At 41.2% G+C, this 25,240-nt stretch overlaps 1 protein-coding gene and 1 long non-coding RNA gene across 2 annotated transcripts; both read right to left on the bottom strand.

Moving 5' to 3' along the window:
* Positions 1 to 688: 688 nt before the first annotated feature.
* LOC140630358 (uncharacterized) lies at positions 689 to 5,952 on the bottom strand. The gene is made up of 3 exons (XR_012028120.1): positions 3,003 to 5,952; positions 1,252 to 1,436; positions 689 to 941 (listed from the first exon to the last, which is right to left on the bottom strand). It is a non-coding gene; the product is annotated as an uncharacterized lncRNA (long non-coding RNA).
* A 1,076-nt stretch (positions 5,953 to 7,028) lies between these two features.
* On the bottom strand, positions 7,029 to 12,601 carry LOC140630353 (dnaJ homolog subfamily A member 1-like). The gene is made up of 3 exons (XM_072820369.1): positions 12,102 to 12,601; positions 11,521 to 11,605; positions 7,029 to 7,340 (listed from the first exon to the last, which is right to left on the bottom strand). Exons 1-3 carry the CDS (start codon positions 12,357 to 12,359, stop codon positions 7,333 to 7,335), a joined length of 351 nt encoding a protein of 116 aa, XP_072676470.1. The 5' UTR covers positions 12,360 to 12,601; the 3' UTR covers positions 7,029 to 7,332.
* Positions 12,602 to 25,240: the final 12,639 nt, after the last annotated feature.

Raw genomic sequence — 25,240 nt, 5'->3', positions numbered from 1 at the left:
AATGACTTTTGATTACCTCCTATAACACCGAGTGCAACTGCAAAATATATTTAGCTCTCTGAGGTTGGTGGAAATAGTCGGAGATATTTTTGGAGACATTGCCCCTTGCTGGGGGCCCTCAAAGCCCTGGGCAGGAGGGAGCCCTTGCAGCATGGGCGTAGGGCAGGGCACCGCCGGGGTGCACCTGCACCCAGCTGGCTGCAGGCCGCACGGGACAGGGTCTGCAACCGAAGCTGGAACAGGAGCTAGGCCGAGGGGACGCCCGCGGTGGCTGAGAAACCCGCTCGTCTGAGCTCAGAGTTCCCCGCAAAGTGGTGGCCACGTGCAGTCTCCAAGGTGACTCAGTACAACTGGGTCAGTAGCAGAAAACACGAGAGAGCTCGCCGCTGCACCTGCCGTTGGGACCGGGTGCTGGGGGGCACCCGCTTCCTCTCCAGGCCCGGCTCATTTCCTCCATCGTCAGCCAACATTTTGGCTGCCCTGTGCGGCAGAGGTGGGGGTGATCCGGGGTTTATCCAGGCCCGCCCAGGGCAGCTCTGTTCTTTCCTTCCTCTTGCCGGGGTCGGCGGTAGCAAGGGACAGTGCACTGGGTTCAAAGCACCGAGGGCAGCCCAAGGGCCTTTTTGTCCTGACCCCCGGCCTGAGGAGACAGAATGGCCAGGTGGGAGTTGTAGATTGATTGGTTTGATTTGATATTTTTAATTCGTGAAAGATACAGAGAGAGGCAGAGGCAGAGGCAGAGGGAGAAGCAGGCCCCCTGCAGGGAGCTCGATGCAGGACTCGATCCCAGGACCCCAGCATCAGGACCTGAGCCCAAGGCAGACGCTCAACGGCTGAGCCACCAGGCGTCCTGGGAGTTGTAGCTTTAGATGTAGCCCAGCTGGTGTCCTCCAGTGGATGGGATCGTCATGCTAGGAAACAAGACGTCTAGTCAGGCGAACCTGGAGGGGATTAGAGGGCTTTGGAAAGAAAGCACAAATTCCCCCGGGGGTCTCGAGGACCCCTGGGTCGGTCAGTCTGGCTTCACCACTTGGCTCTCAGGTGTGTTTCGGCGACAGAGGACACAGCAGCATCTGCTGGTCTTTGGTTTAGTGCACATACTGCACTCTGGGGGATGAAGCCAGCGTGATAAGCCCCCAGCGGCAGGCTCCCTGGATCAGAACATGCTGAGTACTGCTCTGCCGACCCCCAAGTTCTTCTTGGAACTCCGGATCCCCCCAAGAAGCCATGAGCTCAATGCATTCCGCCCACCTGTGTGCTGCTGATGGTCACGGCACGGTGCTGTTCACAGGCAGGTGGGAAGGTGGTAGCTGCTTGTTCCCTGTTGTCCAGCACGGCACAGCTTTGCAAAACACACACAACCGTGGAATTCTGGAATTAAGGAGGCAGCTCCAGCCTGGGAGAAATGCTCACCCCTGCCAACCTGAGGGGTTCCACTGTGTGGAAAATAAAGGGGTAATGGCATCATTTCCTGATCAGATATTCTCCATCACTTTAAATGCTTTCTGTGACTTTGGCTGTCAGAATCACAGAATGTCTGCTAGAGTCGTAAGTTTAACACATTCACAAAGTGCTTACTAGACACCGGGTACTCTACAAGCCTGGTTTTATCAGGAAAAAATTAAATAACTGGGCTTGGCCACCAGGAAAATCTGAAATACATCAATGGAATAGTGCGCTTTTCATTTCTTGAGGACGTATTCAAAGAAAGTATGGCTATGGCTTTCCCAAAACACAGTGAGAAATGATTAATCAACAGGTAAACTGAGGAATGGAGAGAAACTCAGAGCTCTTTATGTATTCTTTAGTGTTCAGTGACTTAGGAAACATCCACACTTAGGGTACAGTTTCCATTAACTTGCTATTTTGTGTTGTGTAGTCATTCTCATTTTTTTCTGTATTTTTTTAAAACTTTCCTCTATTTGTTGGTCATTGCTCCTGGATGATTTTTTTTTTTTTTTAGTTGACTCTGGTTAATGGTTTAATGGAATTTAAAAGTTCATATCAAAAGGAAGTATTTTTCTCTCTTATCCTGTTTGTGATCTAATACCTACTTCAGCATTTCTGTGTGAGAAAAACAGGTACTGTAGAAATGAATAGGTAACAAATTGGCTCATTATGTGAGGACAAAGCTTAAAAAGAAATGATTGAGTTGCATTAATTAAATATGAATCATTGCTATGAAAATGAATCCAAAGGAAGCCATTGTTAGGAATCTCCTGGGAACCTGCTCTTCAGAAAATATGTGTGAAAAGAGCCAGAATCCAGTGTGGAGGAAACTGTCTCTTTATGGAGACTACTTGTTGTACGGGTATTTTGAAAAGCTAAATTGACTTGTTATAGAGTTATTTAAATCTATAAATCTAAACTCAGTCTGAGTTCTCCAAAAATATCACGGATGCATGAAGCTACTAAACGGGTGTGCCATAGCGTGGTGGGCTAAAAATTTTGAAGGCATCGGGACTATAAATATTCTTACTGTTTTGAATGGTTGAAATAGCTTCTAGTATTTGTAGTTATGGTGCATGAGGCTCATTCAAATACGAAGAATATGAAGATTCGGAAGGTGTTACTTAGGATTGCTGAGATGCGTGCATGTATGGGTAATTACCTAAATGGCAGTAAAATACTCTGGCCCGCTGTAATTGTTTTGACTTTGGCAGCATTTTACTGTAAAAAGTAGTCAAATGAATTACCACTTACAGTTTTCATTGACTCTTTGGGGGGAAAAAGACAAGTCTCTTTATTGCTATTGATATTTTACTTCTTTGGATGAAATATTTCTTACGCTATCAAGTACCCTCAGATATAAATTCAGAGGAAAACCTTGTTAGTTCATTTAAAGATCAATCCATTTTTCAAATTTATAGAGTATCCATACATTTGGCGATAGATTTAGGATAAAATAAATGAAGCTAAACAACCAAACAAATCTTCATATATTTTTATTTAAAATCTGAGAGGGAGTTATTTTTCTTACTGTACTCTCACTTTCTGCCCACCTGGATGTTCTGGTTTAACTCTGCTTCTTGAGCTGAGGTTTTCTGTTGTTTAATAAGCTACCTCCAGTCCAGCAGCATCAAGCAGCATGCATTGGCGACCTTGGTTCTGAAGGGCAACTGTGCTGGTCTCTCCACTCAGGGTCTCACAGAGCTGGAAGCAAAAAAAACAGCCAGAGGAAAGCCCGGATCCTCTTCCAACCTCAGTGATTCTTGGCAGAATTAACTTCCTTATCGGGCTTTCCTTGCGGCCCTCTCCATTTGGAGCCGGCAAAGTTCCTGTCTTACTTGTGCTTTGGGATGTTGTCTGCCTTTTTCTGACTCCCACCTCCTCAACAGGGAGAAAGCTCTGCTTTCAAGGGCTCCACTTGGCTATTCCAAGGTGATCTTCCTACTTGAAGGTCAGTTGATGAATAACCTAATGGAATCTTTGGCCATGTGACTCATGGACTTGACACCAGTGGAGGAGGGTCCCCCGGTTCCAAATCTGCCTATCAGACTGTGGTTGTCAGTTTGGTGCTTTTTGAATGAATGTCTTTGGGGTCACATATGTAGCTAACTTTTATGAATTGCCCGTAACTACTCAACTAGAAGGGATTTTCACTGTTTTCTATATAAATTATATAACTTACTTATTATGTTACTTAAATCATTTAAATACTGATTTGGTTTTGTCTACTTGCGTTAGGCTTTGGACTTGGTTTAGGATCTTCTAGTATCAGCTTATTTCTGCCCGTTCCTCCTTGTATCTCCTATACTTTTTGCTGTATGATATTGGAACCATGTCTTCATGCTGAATTGTACCTTTTGGAATTTGTGATAGTTGTCTTTGCTTTACTATTTGTTTGTCTGATCTTGCTATTTTTGGCTGTGTATTTTATGAGCTCTTTTTATAAGATCATGATTTCTCTCTCACTTTTTTTCTCTGTCTTTGGTTTTGTTTTGCTCAACCTTTTCAGTTCCATTTAGATTTTTCTTCCATATACAATTGTTTTTGCTTTGGAACCAGACAAAAATTCTTCTTTAAGTAGTTGGGTTTGGCTCATTTACATTTACTTAAATGACAGAGAAGTTTGGTCTTAGTTTTTTAGTATTATATATTTTCTGGCTTTATCGATATTAAAAAGCATTTTACTAGGAAGTCTCTACTACTTTGCATTTCTGTTGTGTGTGTGTGTGTGTGTTGTGTAGTATTTCTGATGGTATAAGGCTTGTATGTCTGTGGTTCCGTTTCAAGGTGTGTTAAATTTCTCATACAATTCTGGTGCAGATTTTTCTGTTCTTTGGCAACATTTTTTTCTTCTGCTGAGTGTTATTCATTTGTTAATAACAGATTTAAACATACCTTTTATTTTCTATTATTGTATCTTTGCATTGATATTGTGCCAGTTCCCTGTATTTTATGTAACTTTGAATGAATTGGCCTTTCCGGGACCACCTACTTACAAGTTTCCTGTGGGGTATTAGATAAACCAGAGCAGAATTCCATTCTAGTTGCTTTTCTTTCCCTCTGCTTTGGAAAATGATTTATCTGTGGCCAAATCTCATTGGGTTTTCAAACAAAACTGTATCCAATGGGGCCTTTTTTTTTTTTTTTTTTTTTTGGCAGCTCGATGTACATCTCACAACCATGGTGGCAAAAATGGGGTATAACCCTTGCCATGATCCTGTGTTCACACTTTTGAAAGAGTACTGTCTGTGTTCTCTGAGCTATATTGCCTTCTGCATTACTCCCATCCTATCTTGAGATTTCTTTCCAGTTCTTACCTGTAATCTGGGGTCTACAGTTTATATGAGTCTCCTTGTATCCCTGAAAATGGATATCTAGGAGAAGGAAAGATCCAAGAGATCCTTGCTGATTTATGAGCTATGTTCATACTGGCATGATAGTAGAGGGAAGGGAGGTGTCTGGAGTTTTAAAATTTTGGGTATAGTTCTTTGTGCAAAGAAGGCAAATCTTTTCTCCCTGACTGGGGTTCTTATTTGTAGTAGAGATTACAGTTTTTATGTAGTTACATTTATCCATTTTCCCTTTATTGTTTCTCTGCTTTCTATCTGTTTAAGGTAGGTTCCTGGCTTTCCCTGAGGTTATAAACAATTCCCCTGTTTTCTCCTCTGCTACCAGAGGGTTTTTTTTTTTTTTCACATTTAGCCTTTTAATATGATGAAAATTAAAATGTGATTAATGTGATGCAGGGATCTAAATTTAATTTTTTTTGTGTAATTTATAGCTGATTGTTCCAACACTTCATGGGCAAATTGAATAGTATATCCTTCCCCACTACTTTGAAATGCCACCTTTTAATACTTTCAGCCCTAAATAGCTGGGATTGCTTATGAATATTTTCATTGGTTCTATTGATCTATCTATCATTTCTGGTATCTTTACTCCTGCTGTTTAATTTTCTATAGTTTTATTTATATCAAGGAAGTATCTCTTCTTTTGTTAAAATTCTTTGCTATTCAAGTTGTATTTTTCTTTTACATGTCTTTTAGCATCAACTTGTCAGGTTTTGAAGAGTTCTAAAAGCATTAGGATAGGTTACTGAATTTCTACTGAATGTATTAATTAAGAGAAATGATCAGCAGTATTGGTATTGAGTCATGTCATAGAGGAATGGCCTTCTTGCTTTATTTATTCAGTCGGCCTTACAGAAACATTTCAGAGCATTATCCTCTAGATCTTCCACATTTCTTGAGAAATTTATTTCTAAGTGTTTTGTAATTTAAAAAAAATTATGGCTCTTGTGAACAGAATTTTTTGTTGTATTGGTCATGTGGTCATTGCAAATATGAAGGAATGGTATCAATTTTCCTTTTGGTAATTGTTCGCAACCATTTGTATGGTTTCAGTGTTACTCATGTGATTTTTCAGAGCTAGAATGTTTCCATGCCACTTCTCTATATCTTACCATTTAAGAGTTAGCTAAAATTCTAGTGTCCTTCACCGGTGTCTTACCTGAAAACTGTTTTCCTTGACAATTTCCCTCTTCTTTGGAAAGACTTGCACCCTGTTGACACGGGGTATTCGTGCTATCTTTATTGTGTCATGCATGTTTTGTTTTCTTTCCAGATTATAAACTGCATAACAATGACCAGATTTCAAAATTATTCTCTTTACACACATGATTTTGTGATGAGATTGTGATTATCAGTAGTTACTTCATCTACTAACAATTCTTACACCCATATAACTGCTGTTACTTTAGCATGTTAATGATTGTATTAGTTCTTGGGATTCTAAAGAGATTTGCAAAAAAACACATGCTTTTAAAAATAATCTACCTTTTCCAGGTTTTGCTGAATCAATCAATGATAATAACCCAGGATAATCATTCCTTAGCTTCACAGTGGCTTTTATGGGAAGAAGTTTGAAATGCGAGCAGAATTTTCAGAAGTCCATCTTTTTAACCACACATTCTCATCTAGAAAAAGTGAACAAGAGTCACGTATTGGAAGCTATTGAATTGCCTATGCAGTGTCATTGGTCCTGGATGTGATCCACCCTGGAGCATTTGTTCTCATAAGCAGAGGAGGTTTGTGAGTCGGAGATGAGGAGGTCAGATATTGCCCATTACTGTTATTTACATTCACGCTGGAATTGAATTGGTTTCCTGTTTCTTTTCACCTAATAATATTTACATTGTAGAAATAAACTGGCAATAAACTTTCTTGACCATTTTTAATCCAGCCAGTGAATTCTGCTTTCTCTGGAAAGAGAATGGCTGTGTGGTTGATTTTGTAACCTCTTGCCCCATTCCTCCTCCTGCCCCTGCTTCATGCTCGCATTTCCAGGCAGTTCTCTGTGCTGAGATGCTTGCCTGCATCACCTGCTCAGCTGGCTGCTTCTAGGTGACTGCATATTTGCATTATATTACACTGGGGGGATTAATTACCCAGTCCAAGCCTATAAAGAGTCTGGAAGAATATAAAATGCTTTGGTGCAGGCTTAGCAGAAGGGATGTTTGAATCAGCTTCTCGTCATTAAAATGGTGGGGTTAGAAATCACACTTTATATGAGATTGTAAGTGACTTTAAGATGTGTTTCTTTATTTTCTTGTGGAGGGATCATGAATATCTCATTCTGGTTCACTTTACGGGCATAAGGAATGTAAAATTAAATCCTTCAAATTGCGATTCATATGTACGTGTAAATGTATCATCTTCAGGAAGGTCCAGGCCCCGATTTTTATATCTCGGAAGCTTTTTTCTTACCGCAGGCACAAGCTAATCACAAGACCATGGAGAGGTGGGTTACATTAAAGGTTGGCGGAAGAATCCCAGAGGGTACCTGGCACATTCTTACAGGAGACTTGAAAAATAGAGGAGAATGTCATTCATCTGGAAGAGAAAAAAAGAAATAAAAATCTCTTGACTATATATTCCAACCCTGTGTTAATGACTAGGAAACCCATCATTTAGGTGTTCTCCATGGATACACCCCCAAAGGAGTTGTATGAGTTTGTGGGTAATCGAAATATTTTGTATAATATTTTCATTTTAGAATCAGACTCTGGTGTGAATTTTATGCCTTGGCTTGATGAGCACACAGGAGCTTGGGCTTGAAATTTGCATACTCTCGGATGCTCATGCTGGGCCTTGTAACTGAGATTTACAAATATTCCTTTTCAGCTAGGCAGCCAGAAGGATGAGCTCCTGGAAGTATAGCTTGGGGAAAAAGAAAAAAAATCCTACATGACACATGATGAGAAGGACTAACAGTTTTCTTCAGCGGCCACACCACACAGGGAATTTTGCATGCCTGTCGGGTTAAATAGAGACCAAAACAAATGAGTGAGCTGAGCACATGGGGTGATTAGTAATTCTCTTGCATCCGAACGCCTGTGCCTGGCAAGAGCCCCAGTATTGAACTGCATGCTACTTGGCCATATAACTCTTCCTCTTAATTGTCATGTTTATTTTTTTCAAGACTGGTGCAACCTCATTATTATGCTGCTTGTTCTTTGATCCTTCTACTTGAAGGCCTCTCTAGATACTCCTCAGCTATGGGCATTCATGGATGGAGAAGTAGTTCTTTCTCACAAATGGTGGAATAACTAGGCCGGGGTAGGGGAGGAAGAGGTCTGTATTGGAAGCCGTGGATCTGCATGTGTTCAGGCAGGAGTCCCTGGGACAGTGATGCTCCCTACAAGGGTTTCCGTGGACTCCTGAGTAACTGGAGGAAAGGCTGCTGGGCCACCAAAGGGAACAGGGTCCACTCTGGAACAACCAGCATTGTCCAGAAGTGAGATGGGAAAAGTTACAGGTACAAAAGGGCTTTCCTCTTGTTCTTTTAAGCCAGTTCTGAGCTTTGATACAGGCTTTGCTGTCAGAGATTTTGTTAGTAGTCCAAAGGAAAGTCCTATATTTGCCTAGGATAAAAATGAAGCTTCCTGTTAAGGACACAGAGTTCTGTGTTCTCATCAAGCACCTGGTGATCTGATTCTTTTCAACTTGGCTCTCTGGACTACTATTTCTGGAAGCCAGAACCATCTCAATAGGGTCCTAAGCTGTCCTAACTCAGTGTGGAAGGCTACACTACTTTGATTTTCCCCAACCACTTTTCCAGGTGGGAGCTGGTGGGAGCCCAAGGAGGAGTCCATACTTTCTCATTAGATATAAAATACCTTGTTACCTTGTGCTCAGTCTGACATGCAAATGTGATAGGTCATCCTCATTGAAATAGTTGATGGCATCAGACCGGGAGCATCTATGTTAAAATCACATCTGGTTTATCTGTGTTTCCCCTGGTGCTTCACACATAGCAAACACCCAATAAAGATTAATTTATAAATACGTAAATCCTCAGATAAAAAGGCATTAGTTATTTTGTGGTGAGTACAAAGCCACTGTAGTAAGTGTGATTTCCATGGAATATATGCAGCAAAATTTGGAACTTTGAGCCTTAGGTCTCTAGGAATAAGAAAACAGTAAATAAAGTGGGCATGTTAGCGTCCACACTATATCTAAAAGTTAAGCTCGACCAGTGTTTTTGAAGGCTAGGTTGGGTGTAAATGAAGACCACCTGAATGAGAACTGGCAAAGGCTGTTTATTCAGTGCTTGCTCGCGCTAGCAAGGGGATGGGCCACCATCATTTGGGCTGAGCAGAAACTCAGAGGCAGGCAGGGGGGATGCTCTATAGGGAAGAGAGGAAGGCTCCCAATATGCCCTGTTTGGAGGGCATCAGCGGGGAGCTGCAGGTGGGCTTTCCTGAAGCAAGGCATCCTATGTGGTGGGTTCCAGGTGCATATTTGGCTTTCTTTGACTGCTATTAGCAAAGCTGTCAATCATAAATCAAGTCCTGGCTTGGGTGGATCACTGCAAGGGTTACTGTTTGGTTTCCTGGACTGTTGCTAGAGATAATGGTCTGACTTCCTACAAGTGTGACTTGCAGAGTAGGCTGGTTTTCTGGTTTGGCTACTGCAGAGAGTGGTTTGGTTTCTTGGACTAGTTGTTGTCTAGGCTGGAGGCTAGAGTTCAATTTCTACATCTGGTCTGACCACCGTCCACTTCTGTATTCAGTCTCTCATAGTTTTGAGGCTGAGACAATAGTGCTGAGAGTCAAAATATTTGAAACGTATGGAAAAACTTTTACATTATAGGAGTAAAATTAGCCGACTCTCTGTTTTTACAGACATACTTCATTTTACTGCGCTTCACTTTAGCGCACTTTGCAGATGCAAGTGAAGGTCTGAGGCAGCCTGGGTGGAGGAAATCTGTCCACAACATGTTTTCCGACAGTGTTTGCTTACTTCAAGTCACATTTTGGTAATTCTCACAATGTTTCAAACTTTTCATTATTATATTTTTGTTATGGTGATCTGTGACCAGGGATTATAACCCACTGAAAGCTCAGATGATGTTTAGCATTTTTTAGCAATAAAATATTTTTAATTTGAGGTATGTACATTTTCAGACAAATGCTGTTGTGCACTTACCAGACTACACTATAGTATAAGCATAACTTATATGTACCGGGAAACCATCATTTGACCTATTATTGTGATGCGCATTTTGTTGCAATTGTCTGGAACTGAACGTGCAGTGTGTCCATGGTTTGCCTGTATATACAAAAGATCTTTGTGCTCAGAATGCTTTGTAACACTCTTGAAATACAGTGATTCTGACCTTATTTTTTAGGAGCTCTCTAGGCCATCATTAGAAATGTTCTACTGAAAGCAATTCTCCAAAGTGACAGTGAAGAAGTGCAATTTATTTAGCTTTGCAATTAGAGCGATAGTGATTCCTAAGAACAACAAGGATGATAAATCATTCCAGAGCAACATGTGGAGAGATGCAAAAAGCAAGAATAAAAAAACATCCTGGAAGAGAAAGTCAGAAGGGCAGGTGCCCAGAGGTTGCTGCAAAATGAATGAGTACCTGGAAGGTCAGGTGTGCTATCAGACCCCACACCAAGTGGAATTTGAAAAGACCAGTGGAAAATGATAACAGTGTAAGACATAATTACAAGGAAGAGCCTTGATCAGATTAAAATGTGTGTAACAAGAAAGTAGCTTAAAGTCTGAGGCATATCATAAAGCAGATACTTTATCAAGGAAAATGCTAAAATGGTAGTATGCTTTGTAGAAAATACAGGTTTTGAATATGGTCATTTGACTAACGATTGAGAGCTTCTCATTATGGAATAGATGAGAATCCTTTTTTTTTTTCTAGTGAGAGCTTTGAAGGAGCAAAGCAACTACCAGTTCAGTGATGATCAAAATGACACCAATATAATAGAAGAGGTACACAGAAAATAAACCTCCTCAGGCTTATGGAGCTTTTAATTTCCAACCAGAAAATTGAGCTTATCAGTGGATGCCATTGTCATTATAAGGCCCTTAGTTGCATTTGTGAAATTTCTGGACTAAAAAAATTAGTTGGTGATTCTTATATTTTTGTATCCACCTTATTTCATTTCAATATTGAATTACTTTCAAAGGGGATACTTTATTTTTGGTAAGATATATGAATAAATGAATAACAAATTCAGTCTCATTTTTACTTTAAAATCTTGTCTCTTTAGGTTTCTTCTGGCTGCCATAACAAAAATACCATAGGCGGGGTAGCTTATAAAAAAATGGAATTTTGGGGAGCCTGGGTGACCCAGTCAGTTAAGCATCTGCCTTCAGCTCAGGTCATGATCTCAGGGTCTTGGGCTTGAGCCCTGCATCACTTCCTGCTCAGAGGGAGGTCTGCTTCTCCCTCTGTCTCTCCCCCTCATACTTTTTCACTCATTCTCTCTCTCTCAAATAAAGAAAATTAAAAAAAATCTTAAATGATGGATTCTTTTTTTTTCAGTTTTGAAGGTTAGAATTCCAAGATCAGGTGCCTGGAGACCACCTTCTTCCTGGTTCATAGACCACCATCTCACATTGTCCTCACAATATGAGGCAGAAAGTACAAGGGAGCCTTCTGGGGTCTAAAGAGACCTTAACAAAGGTTAAGGGCACTAATCGTATTCATGAGGGCTCCACCCTCATGACCTAATCACTTCTTAAAAATCCCATTTCTAAATACCATCAAACTGGGGATGACCATCACATATGGCTTGGACAGGGACACAGAGATTCAGGCCATGACACTCTCCAAATGTCTTCAAGACCTGGGCAAGAGAAAAACCCCAGATATTAAAATATTATAAATTGTTACAATTATAATTGTTACTATATATATTAAAAGAGATTTGGAAATCTCATTATAACCGTTACTATGTGTAATTTCTTGAACTTTTGTATTTGAGTGTATTCTTCATTTAACTTTTAAAACACTGCCATAGTTGAATATTAGAACAAAAACAGTAACAAGTAGTGAGCTATGATTATAGTCCTTTACTCATTCACAACAGCATATAAAATGCCAGCAGTGCTGTTCACTGGCCCCATCAAGAGGTCTGACACGGAACAGCACCTCTAGGATGATGTTCATTCTCATATGCTTCCCCACTGTAATGGCGCCATCTTTCTTGATTTGGATCCAAGTCCACCAGTCCTATCTGGTCCATTTCATCAATTTCTCCTACTTCTTTCCTCTCAGGTAGGAGTTTTTCCAGCAAAGAGAGAAAGGAGAGGAGGGAGAAAGCCATTCTCAGGCAAGTTTACCTTAAATTCCATGATGAGACAACCCTTCTCATATGGTCTACAATCAATTAGCATGCCTTCATTTAGCACACACTTGATATCTCCGTGCTTGACAATCTGACCTTGCTGAGAGGTGATGACAGTGGTTTGGTTGTCAAGAGTAGATACTGGGTTTTGAAAGCTGCACAGTGCTTCGACCAGCTGTATATGCGTATACATGAATAGGTCTTCTCCTGGCTGAGTAAACAGAGCACGGTCCTTCTGATCTAAAATGATCATAGTATCTCCTGGTTCCAGTCCTGGCTCTTGGTCTCCGTCACCATAGAATGTTATTTTCTGGCCCTCTTTCCTGCCTTTGTCAATATGAACTTCTAGAACCTTCTTCTCTTGAATTATCTTCCTTCCATTGCAGCCTTTACATCAGTCTTTAGGACTGATCCATTCCCCCTGGCCCTGGTGCTTCATGCACACAGGCTGAAGTTACTGAACCATTCTGGTGAATTCTTATTTGTATTCCAGAACCTTGGCAACTGGAACAACATTCTACTGCTCCTTTCTTACCACCTCGGCCTTCACATTTGTCACAAATCACATTCTTTTGCAGAGCTAGGTTTCTTGTTGCACCGTCGTATAAATCTTCTAAGATTACTGGGAGCTGATGCACAACATTTTTACCTCTCCTTTCTCACTGCATCCTTCCTTCTCCTCCAAAAAATCATATCAAAGATGTCCATGAGGGAGCCCAAACCACCACCCACTCCCATGTTCTTTAATTGCCTATGCTCCTCTGTCATATAATTCCCTTTTCTTTGCATCAGAGAGCACTTCATTAGCTTGAGAAATCTGTTTAGACTTCTGTCCTTCATTTGGATTCTTATCAGAGTGGTAACTGCAGGGCCAGTGTCCTGTAAGCCTTTCTCAATTCTTTCTGGGTGACATCGGGTTTTGACCCCCAAACATCATAGTAAGTGGTTCTTTCACCATTTTCTACAGCTGGTGAGTGGGCTGAGGCCAGTGTGGGGGAGTAGGAATGAATGTGTTGCTGAGCACAGCTTGGGCAGGCCCTGCTCCTCTGCTTTTCACAGCGTGTTCTGGAAAGTTCCTGTTACCATGTGTATTAAAGGAGACTTGGAAAATACAGACACGGAGAGAAAGAAGAAAAAATACTAATACATAATTTTATTCAAATAAAATCTTACTTAAAAAGTCTTGTTTTAAATTTTCTTCCTGTTTTTTCTTGAGTATCATTTGTTAACATGTTTTAGGATCAGCTTTTTTTTTTTTTTTTTAAGATTTTATTTATTTATTTGAGGGAAGAGAGAGCAGTAAGGAGAGGGGCAGAGGGAGGAGCAGACTCTGTATTGAGCATAGAACCCAACGTAGGGCTCGATTCCAGGACCCTGGGATCATGACCTGAGCCACTTGGGTGCCCCCTAGAGTCAGTTTTTAAATTTTATTTTCTTCACTATGTAATCCTAATGTGTAAATTAGGAAAAAATAACACATTTTGCCTTCTATATTCCCTACTGAGGAGGGTAAATTGGATACCTTTGCTTTGCCAAGTAGTTGTTGTTATTTTGAGCAGTCCTTTTGAGTCCAAACCTGCTTTAGTTGGTAAGCTAACCTGGAACTTTGAGGGAGACATTCTCAAACTTGTATCTTTTAACTTGAGCTTACACTTTTCTTAATTTTGGGAAGGTAGCTGGTTTAAAGCTATACATAAAGGTTTTGTTTTTAACTTCTAGAATCGCCCCCCGCTTCTTACACCTGTCTTTTTTAAAGTTTTTGAAACTTTTTAATATACTGCATTGCAAACACCCACAAGAAGGGGGAGAATAATCTGATGGCCCCTGTGTATGATCACCACCTCTGACCACCAGCCTGACTTTCATGGGGGAGTTTGAACCCTGTGGTAAGCCTCCCTGTGGAATAAGTAATCCTGCAGGAATGTGTTACATTCAGTAACAAGATTATTCATTCCCCCAGTAAGAAATAGCAATCATAATGATGTATTTTGTTTTAAATCTTGATTAAGACTTGTTTGTATTTTTAGCTTCCTAAATGTGGGTAATTCAGTCAGTTTTGGTGATTTTAGGTGGTGATGCTAAATAGGGATTTTTGTGATTGGGTGTTTTATCAGAAACCTCCACCCCATACACTCCTCTTTTTTGTTTTTAACTTTGATTTTCTTGTTCTTTGGTCCTTGGTTTTGGCTCATTTCTTGATTGGCTAGTGGTAGTTTTTCAGTATCTTTGTTGAAAGAATAATCTGCAGATCATAACCTTTAAACTCCTTAAATATAATACAAGTTGCTCTGTTTATTTTTGTTTATTTTTTGTGGTATTTAGTGTAGAAGAAAAAATATATAAAGAAAAACATTTTGGGGGGATCCTTGGGTGGCTCAGCGGTTTAACGCCTGCCTTTGGCTCAGGGCATGATCCTGGAGACCCACGATCGAGTCCCACGTCAGGCTCCCTGCATGGAGTCTGCTTCTCCCTCTGCCCGTGTCTCTGCCTCTCTCTCTTTCTCTCTCTCTCTCTCTCTCATAAATAAATAAATAAAATCTTTAAAAAAAAACCCAAAACATTTTTTCCCCTCTTTAGGTATCCTCTTTTTTTGTTTGTGTTTCCTGTGCTGTGGATTAAAAAAAAAAAAATTCCTTGCCATTAAAATCACTGTGGTCCATCTGTTTTGTTTGTCTTGGCTTTGCCTGGAATGTGTTGTGAAGTTTTTGGGAAGCCTCTGGGTCATGTGTCCTTCACATCTTCCCTCAATCTATTTATTTATTCTTTTCTCTATCATGAAGATCTTCTCACACCCCTGTCTCCCAAATATAATCACGGTTGCCTCTTCTAGAATACTTGCTATGTGCCCGGGACAACGTTCTCTATATATTAGGGGCTTATTTTATGTTTGTCATTCACACTTCAGATTCGATTTTCTATAGCAGCTGTTTAGCTGTATTACTCTCTGCCGTGTCAATTTTAATGTTCTTCTCCATTTTGAAATTTATCTGCAATTCTCCCTCATTCTACTCATCTTCTTGTCCTGTCGGCTTTTTTCCAATAAAGCCTTTTGCTTATTTTTCCCTTGTGATTTTCTGCTCCTATTTCATAAAGAAAGTAACTGATTCCTTGAGTCTTTTCTTTTGTGTGTGTGTGTGTGTGTAAAAATACACATAGCACAACCATTTTATTCTTTGTTTTTTAAATTTAAATGTTAATAAAATCAAGTATAATTAACATGCAGCATTTTTTTAAAGATTTTATTTATTTATTCATGAGAGACACAGAAGGAGAGGCAGAAATATAGACAAAGGGAGAAGCAGGCTCCTTGGAGGGAGCTCAATGCAGGACTCTATCCCAGGACCCTGAGATCATGACCTGAGCCGAAGGCAGGTGCTGAACCACAGAGCCACCCTGGTGCCCCAAAATGCAGTTTTATATTAGTTTCAGGTGTACGATAGATATAGTGATTCAACAATTCTGTACATTTCTCAGTGCTCATCATGGTAAGCGTGCTCTTTATCTGTTTTACCCACCACCCCTCCCGGTACCCCTCTGGCAACCACCAGTTTGTTCTCTGTATCTAACAGCCTGTGTTTTTGTTTGTCACTTTTTTTCTTTGTTCATTTGTTTTACATAGCATAACTATTTTAAAATGTTAAAGTAGGTCAGTCACCAAAGGATCATAGTGTATGATTCTACTTATATGAGGTTCCCAAAGTAGTCAAATTCATAAAGACAGAAGAGAGGAGGGAGGGGCTGTGGGAGGAGAGAACAGGGAGTTACTTTTTCTGGTTGCAGGCTTGCAGTTGGGGAAGATGAAAGCGTTCTAGAGATGGATGGTGGTGATGGTTGCACAATCATGTGCATATACTTAATCTTAAGGTTTTTTTTTTTTTTTTTTTTAAATGCTAACAATTTAAAGACTTTTTTTGTACCAGGTTATTTTTAGAGCTGTGTCAGAATCTTTGGGATAACGTTCCCCCTCCACATTTCTGCAGTTGTGTGTGTGTGTGTGTGAGCCCAGCTAATGCACACCCACCCCACTGCCTCTCCATGAGTCATTCTCACCTTAGGAGAGATCTGTGATCTCTGCAGACTTGCTGTATGGAGTCTGGCCTCACTTGCTATCACCACTGAATCCCCTTCTCAAATCTAGAACTGGGTGGCAGGCTGAGTGTATGTTTCCTACCCCAAACCTCAGGATCTATTCAGTCTTCACCTAGTATAGTTCTGATGCTCTTCCAACACCATCTCTATCCTCTAATGTGATTACATATACTGAGTCTATATAACATATACTGAGTATATAAAAATTTAAAATATACACATGGCTACACATCTTTCTGTCTTTACCTCTTTTATTTTATCTGCTTTCCTGGACTGTGCTTCCCAAGATCAGATGTATGACTGTCAGTTCTTTCTCCCTACTCTACTTGCCATCCAGACATTACAGCCTCCAATTATGATTGGTTTGTAGGAAGGAAAATATTGATGGAGAGGGAAGACCAATACATTGGCTTACTTTCTTCTTATTTTAAAATTATTTATTTATTTGAGAGAGAGAGAGTATCTGAGTGGGGAGATGGGAGAGAGAATGGGAGCCACAGGTTCCCAGCTGAGCAGGGAGTGCCATGTGGGACTTGATCCCAGGACCCTGAGATCATAACTGAGCCAAATGCTGATGCCCAATCAACTGAGCCACCCAGGTGCTTTACATTGGCTTTCTTAAAAAAAAAAATCCCAGGGGCCCCTGGATAGCTCCGTTGGCTAAGCATCCAACTCTTGGTTTCAGCTCGGGTCATGATCTCAGGGTCATGAAATCGAGTCCTGCATCAGGCTCTGTGCTCAGTGCAGAGTCTATTTAAGATTCTCTCTTTCCCTCTGCCTCTCCCCTTGCCCATGCTCTCTCTCTCTCACAAAATATATAAAATATTTTTTTAAATAAATAAAATCTTTAAAAAATCCCAATATTAAAGTAGTGGTAATACATAAAATGTCTGAAGGAGCCAGGGAGGTAAGAAAATGAACAAAGTGGTCTTGAGTGGGTCTGGGGAATTGGGGAATCATGCACCTCCAGAGGAACACTTGCTCCTAGACTCCAGTAATAGTTGCTAGATCTGATTTTTCATCAAAAGAAATCTAGATTTTGTGAAATCACAAACTGAATAAGACTAAAAACTATAAACAGAAAATGTTCTGTGTACCCAACAGAATCTGATCTATAGGTAAGAAGACAGCAGCTGACTGTATGATTTGTAGGCATAGTGTGTCCAAACCAGGGGCATTCCTCAGGGAAGGGAAGTATTATCACTTACCTTGAGTTTTTCTTAGCATCAGTCTGATTATCGATGCTGTAACTTGTGAGGTAGAGCTGAATTCTGTTTCCCAGTATTTACTGTACTTTTAATAGTAAAGACAACAGAAATGTCAAATATTTCTTCTTAAACCTGAAAACATTTTTTTCATTTATTTCACACCAAGTATATAGTATAAAATAACTGATCAGAGAAACTTTAGATTTCATTGACACGAGACATTCTGAGTTCTTTCAGTATGCTTATCTTTTCCAATAATGGGTTTCATGTCAAAATGTCTCACATTCTGGCCCTGGTTTTAAACACACCTTTGAATTTTCACCTTACTTGTGTGACTTTCTGCTTTATCAACATAAATTGAAGTTAAATCCATCCAGATACCTTAGCTCACTTAAATAATCACAATAGCCAAGTGTAGAACATGAGGCCATGTCTTGCCCCTGTGTTACTTTTAATGTGTTTCTGCTGTAGTTGGAAGCGGTGTCCCTAAGGTCTCATTCCTTGTGCAGTAGGGAGCACCATGATTCTTGGTACAGGAATGTGCAACAAGACAGTTTCGTTCTGTGCATTAGTCTGCATTAGTCTGCTCAGGCTGCCATTACAGAGCACCACAGGCTGGGAGGCTGAAAAAACACACTTTCTCACAGCTCTGGGGGCTGGAAATCCCAGATCAAGGTCCGGCAGGGTTGGTTTCTGGTGAGAACTATCATCCTGGTTTGCAGATGGCTGCCTTCTCACCGTGCTTCATGTGGCCTGTGTCCTGCATGTGCACATTGGGAGAGGTGTCTCTGGTGCCTTTGCCTCTTCTGAAAAGGACACCAGTCCTATCATGTCAGAGACCCCCCCACCCCAATGACTTAATTTCCACCTTAAAAGCCCTCTCTCCAAAGATAATCCCATTGAGGGTTAGTACTTCAACATATAAATTTGGTAGGGACAGTTTTGTCCATAACACCTACCTTACACATGGTTCCTCTTCAGGGAAACTTATTCTTTTCTGCAGTGCAGCATAGAGTAGAAAACCCAAATAATCTAATAATATAAATTGTAGGTTGAGATTACAGAAGTGATTACATAAACAGCAGAGGTACTGAAACGGAGCATTCTTATGTCTTCTTCCTCATAGCAATGGAAGAAGCTTTTGAGCTCACTTAATGTGAAAATAAAACATTTTAAATGACTAAAAGTTTATAAAAATTTTATGTTAAATATACATTTATATATATTATGTCATGTGGGGTATTATATATGATAGATCTATAATTACATATGTGAGTATAAATATATAAAATGAGATAACATGTTTCCAGCTATCTAATTCATATTCTGGAATTTAATTTTCCAGATTGCTTAGCCCAAGAGGTAGTATGGTATATTTGTTTTTGAGGTAATTACAGAATGGAAAATGGCTTTTTAATTGGGAGAGAAAAACACATAGAATACAGAAAATAAATTAGTAAGATGACTGTGTCCATTACCTTATTCTATAGGGAAGAACCCCCTTTACTAGACAGTAACAGTCTGTGTCACAAAGCCCCGGTGCACAGTCTCTGTAACTGTAGTCCTGTCTTTAAGTGGCCACAACCCAAACTTCTTGAACAGCAGGCCTTGCTGAGGTGGCAACTTTTCTCTAGGTAACTGGTGAACCAGCTAGCTTCTGCATGTTTGTTCATCATTTAGCCTTTCTGCATGTAGGGTTTGTGGCTACACACTGAGTTCTCAGATGTGTGAACTCTACCAACCTTAAGGAAAAGGTGTTTGATTTTAATCTCTTGGTAGAGTCATTTACCTTGAAAATCATTTTTTTTTTTTTGAGAGACAGCTATATGTGTGGGGAGGGACAGAAGGAGAGAAGAGAATCTCAAGCAGTCTCCAAGCCCAGCACAGAGCCTCACATGGAGCTCCCTCTCACAGCCCTGAGATCATGACCTGAGCTGGAATCAAGAGTTGGATACTTAATTGACTGAGCCACCCAGGCACCCTTACCTTGAATTTTTAATTAGAGCAGGAGACAGGTGTGAACGCTGAGGGCCAGTTAGGTTTGGCTAGTGGCGATTCTTCTTCACCACACTCTGCTATCTCGAGTACTGTGATCAGAAAGTCCCACTCAGCCATGCCGACCATCTGTGGAGCTGGCCATCAAATGGGGAGGGAGGCTGGGTCAGAACGCTGCAGAGGGGAGCTATCACCCAGTCTGAACCCTTTCTCTACCCTGCCCCTGGGTCAGAGGAGGTGGGTGTCAGGGTGTCAGGCTACTCATCTCAGAAAACAAGAATTATGGCTCAACAATCTGTATTAAAATTCAGCTCTGTCATGATGCTTTACTAGTGATCTTCCCCAACCAGCATACGATCAGATTATAAGGAAGTCCAGGACGTCAGGAAAGCCAGGGTCTTGTCAGTGGTATTGTCTACATTTTAGTGCACTTGTGAAAGCGTTCTGTGTAACTGAGTACAAGCCGCCTTTATTCTCCTTGTCGTAATCACTTCTTCAGTGGACCTTGTCATTAATTTCTTTGCAAAGGCCGCCCTTGGTAGACTTAATTTGGTCAAGCTCCTTATTCAAGTAAAACCTCTTCCCAACTCAGGTATTTATGGACAAAGAATTTCAACTCTGTGGAGATAAAATAACAGAGAGCTGAAGGCAGATGAGGGTGAGAGCTTGGTGAGGAGGTGCTGCAAGATGGCCTGTGGGTCATCCCGCAGGAAGTGGTTCCGTCAAGCCTGTGTGCGAGTGCTGGACTCCGGCTGAGCAGGTTTCTACACAGACCCTGCCTCTACTTTTTAATTACGACCTATTTTCTCAACAAGAGGGGATTTTCTTCAGGAAGTCCTGCTGACAAAGCTTTCATCATTTTCCAGGGAGGCTGGGTGCTGTTTGTTCACGTGAATGCTATCAAAGCTGCCACAGGGTGACCTGAAGCAAACACGCAGCTCCCCGAGGAAAGAAAAGAGCCCCAAAGCTTTCTGTGTTCAGGTCGAAAAAGACTCTTTTGAGGGGAACTGTGTTCAGTGTGTGAGAATTGGAGGACTGTTCCACTCCGTGTGCTGAGTTTGCAGTCGACACACGAGCGAGTGATTGGGTTTGCATATCTTCTGAAATGATAAAAAGGGGCTGTCATTGAGTCTCCCCCCTTTTCAGAGACCATTTGAGATATTTAATATTTAACAGGTGAGAATTGCACTCAGGTTACTGAAACTGTGACCTACGTGCAGTTGATAACTCTTCATTTCTCAGCTGGTGCCTGAATAACTGGAGGCAAAACCTGGAGAGAAATGTAGGCCAAGAGCGGAGGGCTTGAGCAGTAACGGAGGAGAGACAGTATGTTCCCACGGGGTGACTCATTCCTGGGAGATGAACGCTATGGAAATAGTAAGAGGCCCAAAGGATTTTTTCCTCCTGGGCTGGAGAGGCTGGCAGCTATTTTGTCCATTGCGTGTGTGTGTGTGTGTGTGTGTGTGTGTGTTTCTTCCATGTATATGCTCTGTACAGACCTTCTTCTTCTTTTTTTTTTTTTTTAACAAAAGGTATGTTTGTGGCTAAATGGCATTATGCATAATGGAGGTCAGAGGGTGGCTGCAGCAAGCTATTTCTTCACCGCTGATCTGTCCCTGATCTACACAGGAACTAGTAATAGGAGTCCTGGGAGAACACATATATGGATGCTTATTATGCAGAAGGGAAGGTGACATGGCTCTGCTAAAGGTGGTCAACATGCGAGCAATATGCAGTTTCTTTAAGTAGCCTGTCCTCTTCTGAGAACTACAGGCTTCAACTGGTTTTCTCTTGTGACCTTGAGGATGAGACCCCAAGCATTTATGCACACCCACCAAGAAATGGGGCTTTGGAGCTGGTTCTCCTTTGGGTTAGTCCTAACCCTGGTGAAATTTCATTGCCATGTCAAGTGGTCAAGTGAAGTGTTTAGTGTAGCTCTGGGCCCGAAAACTCTAAATCCCTCCACTTGGAAAAGTAATTCCCAGGAAGATAGTTTATTCATGGTCAAGGCTTATGCGCATGCCCAGCTGATAGTACCATGCATTTGGGTTTTGGTGTGGAAGAGGAATGAGGAGCTTCAATGCATGTGTGTACATTGCTGCTTTTAAAAAATCACCGACAGCTGTGGCTGAACAAAATAGACAGACTTCTGGGGCTCTAGGGTGTGAGACTAGAAATCATTTTAGAAATAGAGGGTTTCCAGATAGCCAAATAAATGGAATCAGAATTCTTGGCTACTCAGTTGGCATAAGTTATTGTTTTTCCTGGGAAAGTTTATGAGTAGCTATTTACACAGCTGTACATATGCATTTAGTAGGCTCATATATCTTTTCCACAAAGTTGTTTTTTTTTTTTTTTTTAACTTCGCAACATGTCCAAACTCTTACTTTCTTCACTCTGTGATTATATATTTGGAAAACTACTTTGATACTTGGAAGTATACTTAGGCATGTCTCTAGGTGATGCAGAAGTTGGCAGGTTAGCAGCCATTTTTTTCCTGGGATTTGGTAAAACCAACATTTCTTGTTACTTTGTTGAGTGCTCTAGCCATCTGTTGAGTGCTCTAGCATGTGAAGCTGATCACTGGTGTGAAGTAGATCCATTTCCATCAGGAACTCACCAACTTTAGAGACTTAAGGTACCTGAATTCACCTTAGATCAACCTAGAGAGCTGTCACTGTGGGTTATGACAGCATTGGCTGAGGTCTTGTGGAAGGGAAGAGGATGAAATCTCTTGATGTATAACTTCTTTGAGAAAAGTGTGAGTCTAGGCTGGTGGCCCACACTCAAGATGTGGAGTCCTTGAGTTCGAGGAGTGAAATGGTGCCCGCACAGCCAGTGCTGGAAAGTGTTCTCGATTTTACCATCTTGGCCCAATGCTCGTGCTGCAAGGCTGAGCATGAGAGGGTGGGATTAAACAAACTTCTGACACGGCGCTCCACTGCCGCTTGTCCTGGGACCCGGACCAGAGAGGCCATCGGCTTCAGTTGAAAAGCATGATTCATCAGGTGGTGCAGGATCACTGAGGGCAGCCTCGCTGGTTGGTGAAGAGTAAAGGGGGGAGACTCAATGACAGCCCCTTTTTATCATTTCAGAAGATATGCAAACCCAATCACTCGCTCGTGTGTCGACTGCAAACTCAGCACACGGAGTGGAACAGTCCTCCAATTCTCACACACTGAACACAGTTCCCCTCAAAAGAGTCTTTTTCGACCTGAACACAGAAAGCTTTGGGGCTCTTTTCTTTCCTCGGGGAGCTGCGTGTTTGCTTCAGGTCACCCTGTGGCAGCTTTGATAGCAATCACGTGAACAAACAGCACCCAGCCTCCCTGGAAAATGATGAAAGCTTTGTCAGCAGGACTTCCTGAAGAAAATCCCCTCTTGTTGAGAAAATAGGTCGTAATTAAAAAGTAGAGGCAGGGTCTGTGTAGAAACCTGCTCAGCCGGAGTCCAGCACTCGCACACAGGCTTGACGGAACCACTTCCTGCGGGATGACCCACAGGCCATCTTGCAGCACCTCCTCACCAAGCTCTCACCCTCATCTGCCTTCAGCTCTCTGTTATTTTATCTCCACAGAGTTGAAATTCTTTGTCCATAAATACCTGAGTTGGGAAGAGGTTTTACTTGAATAAGGAGCTTGACCAAATTAAGTCTACCAAGGGCGGCCTTTGCAAAGAAATTAATGACAAGGTCCACTGAAGAAGTGATTACGACAAGGAGAATAAAGGCGGCTTGTACTCAGTTACACAGAACGCTTTCACAAGTGCACTAAAATGTAGACAATACCACTGACAAGACCCTGGCTTTCCTGACGTCCTGGACTTCCTTATAATCTGATCGTATGCTGGTTGGGGAAGATCACTAGTAAAGCATCATGACAGAGCTGAATTTTAATACAGATTGTTGAGCCATAATTCTTGTTTTCTGAGATGAGTAGCCTGACACCCTGACACCCACCTCCTCTGACCCAGGGGCAGGGTAGAGAAAGGGTTCAGACTGGGTGATAGCTCCCCTCTGCAGCAGCCTCCTCCTCCTCATTGGAGGCTTCTCTCTGGTGTTTGGACACAAGAATGCGACTTCAGCAGGCTGGACCTCAGGCAGTTGTATGTGTGTGTTAGGACCTCAGTAGGATGAGGAGGCTCTCTGTGAGGTGGTGGAGGCCAAGGGACTTAGTTGTTTGGACAAAAAGAGAGAGAGAACCATATCTGTTAATCTTCCTTAGTGAAATATGACCTTCTAGTCTCAGAGGATGCTCAACAAAGAATGTTTTAAGTCAGGAGATATGATGTGAAGGCAAATATGATCAAACTCTTCAGTAATTTTTTTAAAATGAGTATTTCCTATCGTTATTGATCCTCCTCCATTTAGGCAGCCATGAATTTATTCTCTATTTACTGCCTGCTGTATGGTGGTGCCAGAGAAATGGAAAGGGAAAGAAATTCTTAGCTTTGGAGTTTCAAAATAGACTTTTGTCATCCATGGTAGAAGTAATAGCCTTGAGAGAAAATACTTTTGAGACCTGAGACGGACGGAGATTTTGGAGAATTGGATACAGTTGCAATCTACTTGGTGTTATACATTAAGAGAAAAATCAGATTGTACTTTAAAAATTTTTAATTCTGGGAGCTTGGGTGGCTTATTCGTTTGGGCTTCTGACTCTTGGTTTTGGCTTAGGTCATGATATTATGAGTCATGGGCTCTAGTACTGTGTAGGGCTCTGTGCTCAGTGGGGAGTCTGCTCGAAGGTTCTCTTCCTCTAACCCTCCCTGACTCGTGTACCCACTCTCTCTTTCAAATCAATAAATCAATAAATCTTAATTTTTTTTGAATTCTGGGGAATGAGTATCAGAAAGCTCAAATTTCAAAAATATATGTGGTATTTTGTCTGTGAGTTTTTGGCCTTTATACCCATTTCACCAGGATGGTGGATATTGAGATTTAGTTTGAAATGAGGGAGATGGTAAAAGGCATTACGAGGTATTACAAAAAACGAATTTTCAGACCTCTTCCATGTTTAGGGTGAGCAAGTACTTCTCATGGATACAGAAAACAGATTGGTGGTTGTTAGAGGTAGATGGGGGTCAGGTGGAGGGAGCAAAATGGGAGAAGAGACTTAAAAGTACAGACTTCTAACTAGAAATTAAATAAGTCCTGGGGACCTAAGGTACAGAATGGCATATTTGAAAGCTGCTAGGCTTAAAAGCTTTCATCACAAGAAAAATTTCATAACTATATATGGTGACGGATATTAACTAGACTTACCATGGTAATCATTTTGCATTTTGCAATATATGCAAATACTGAATCATGCTGTTGTACACCTGAAGCTGATATAATGTTATATGTCCATTATATCTAAATAAACAAAGAAAAGTGTACTGAATTTGCATGTGTGACAAGCAATACTGTGTGCCTCAGATTTCTGCACAAGAGGGGGTTAAAATCTCTCTGACCTGGGAGAGGGTCAGATGGTTAGAGGCCTTTAAATACACTGGACCTCCAGTGATCTAACCTGTTCAGAGAATTTCTGGCTCCACCTTAAAATTATGTTAGATATTGCCAGAAATGTAAGTATGGCTCAAGAATTTTTTTTCCTGTGTCATTTCAGCCTTATGCTTTAGCAGAAGAATAGAAATTGAGACATTTTTTAGGTTTAGGTAAAGAGGGATGCATAAAGATTCCTGAGTCTCCCCCTGGACAAGTGCAGGAGGGTAAAAACGGCAGCTGTAGATACTGAGCTGGTTGTAATTTCTACTTAGAAATATGCAGAGGACTTAGATGAAGTAAAGGAAGTGACAAAATGTGGATATGAGCAGTCCGATGACATGGGATAAAATTGTG

Source organism: Canis lupus, chromosome 1, assembly GCF_048164855.1.
Source record: "Canis lupus baileyi chromosome 1, mCanLup2.hap1, whole genome shotgun sequence".
Lineage (NCBI taxonomy): Eukaryota > Metazoa > Chordata > Mammalia > Carnivora > Canidae > Canis > Canis lupus.
Note: the sequence above shows the minus strand (reverse complement) of the source record. Positions and strands in the feature narration are given on the sequence as shown.

Bases quoted from the DNA above. Each gene is read 5' to 3' on its own strand.
- LOC140630353 (XM_072820369.1), bottom strand. From the start codon at position 12,359: ATGATCATTTTAGATCAGAAGGACCGTGCTCTGTTTACTCAGCCAGGA. The intron at 11,606-12,101 runs GTAAACTTGCCT...TCTCTTGCCCAG, and splicing joins GTCTCATCATGGAATTTAAG to GTCTTGAAGACATTTGGAGA.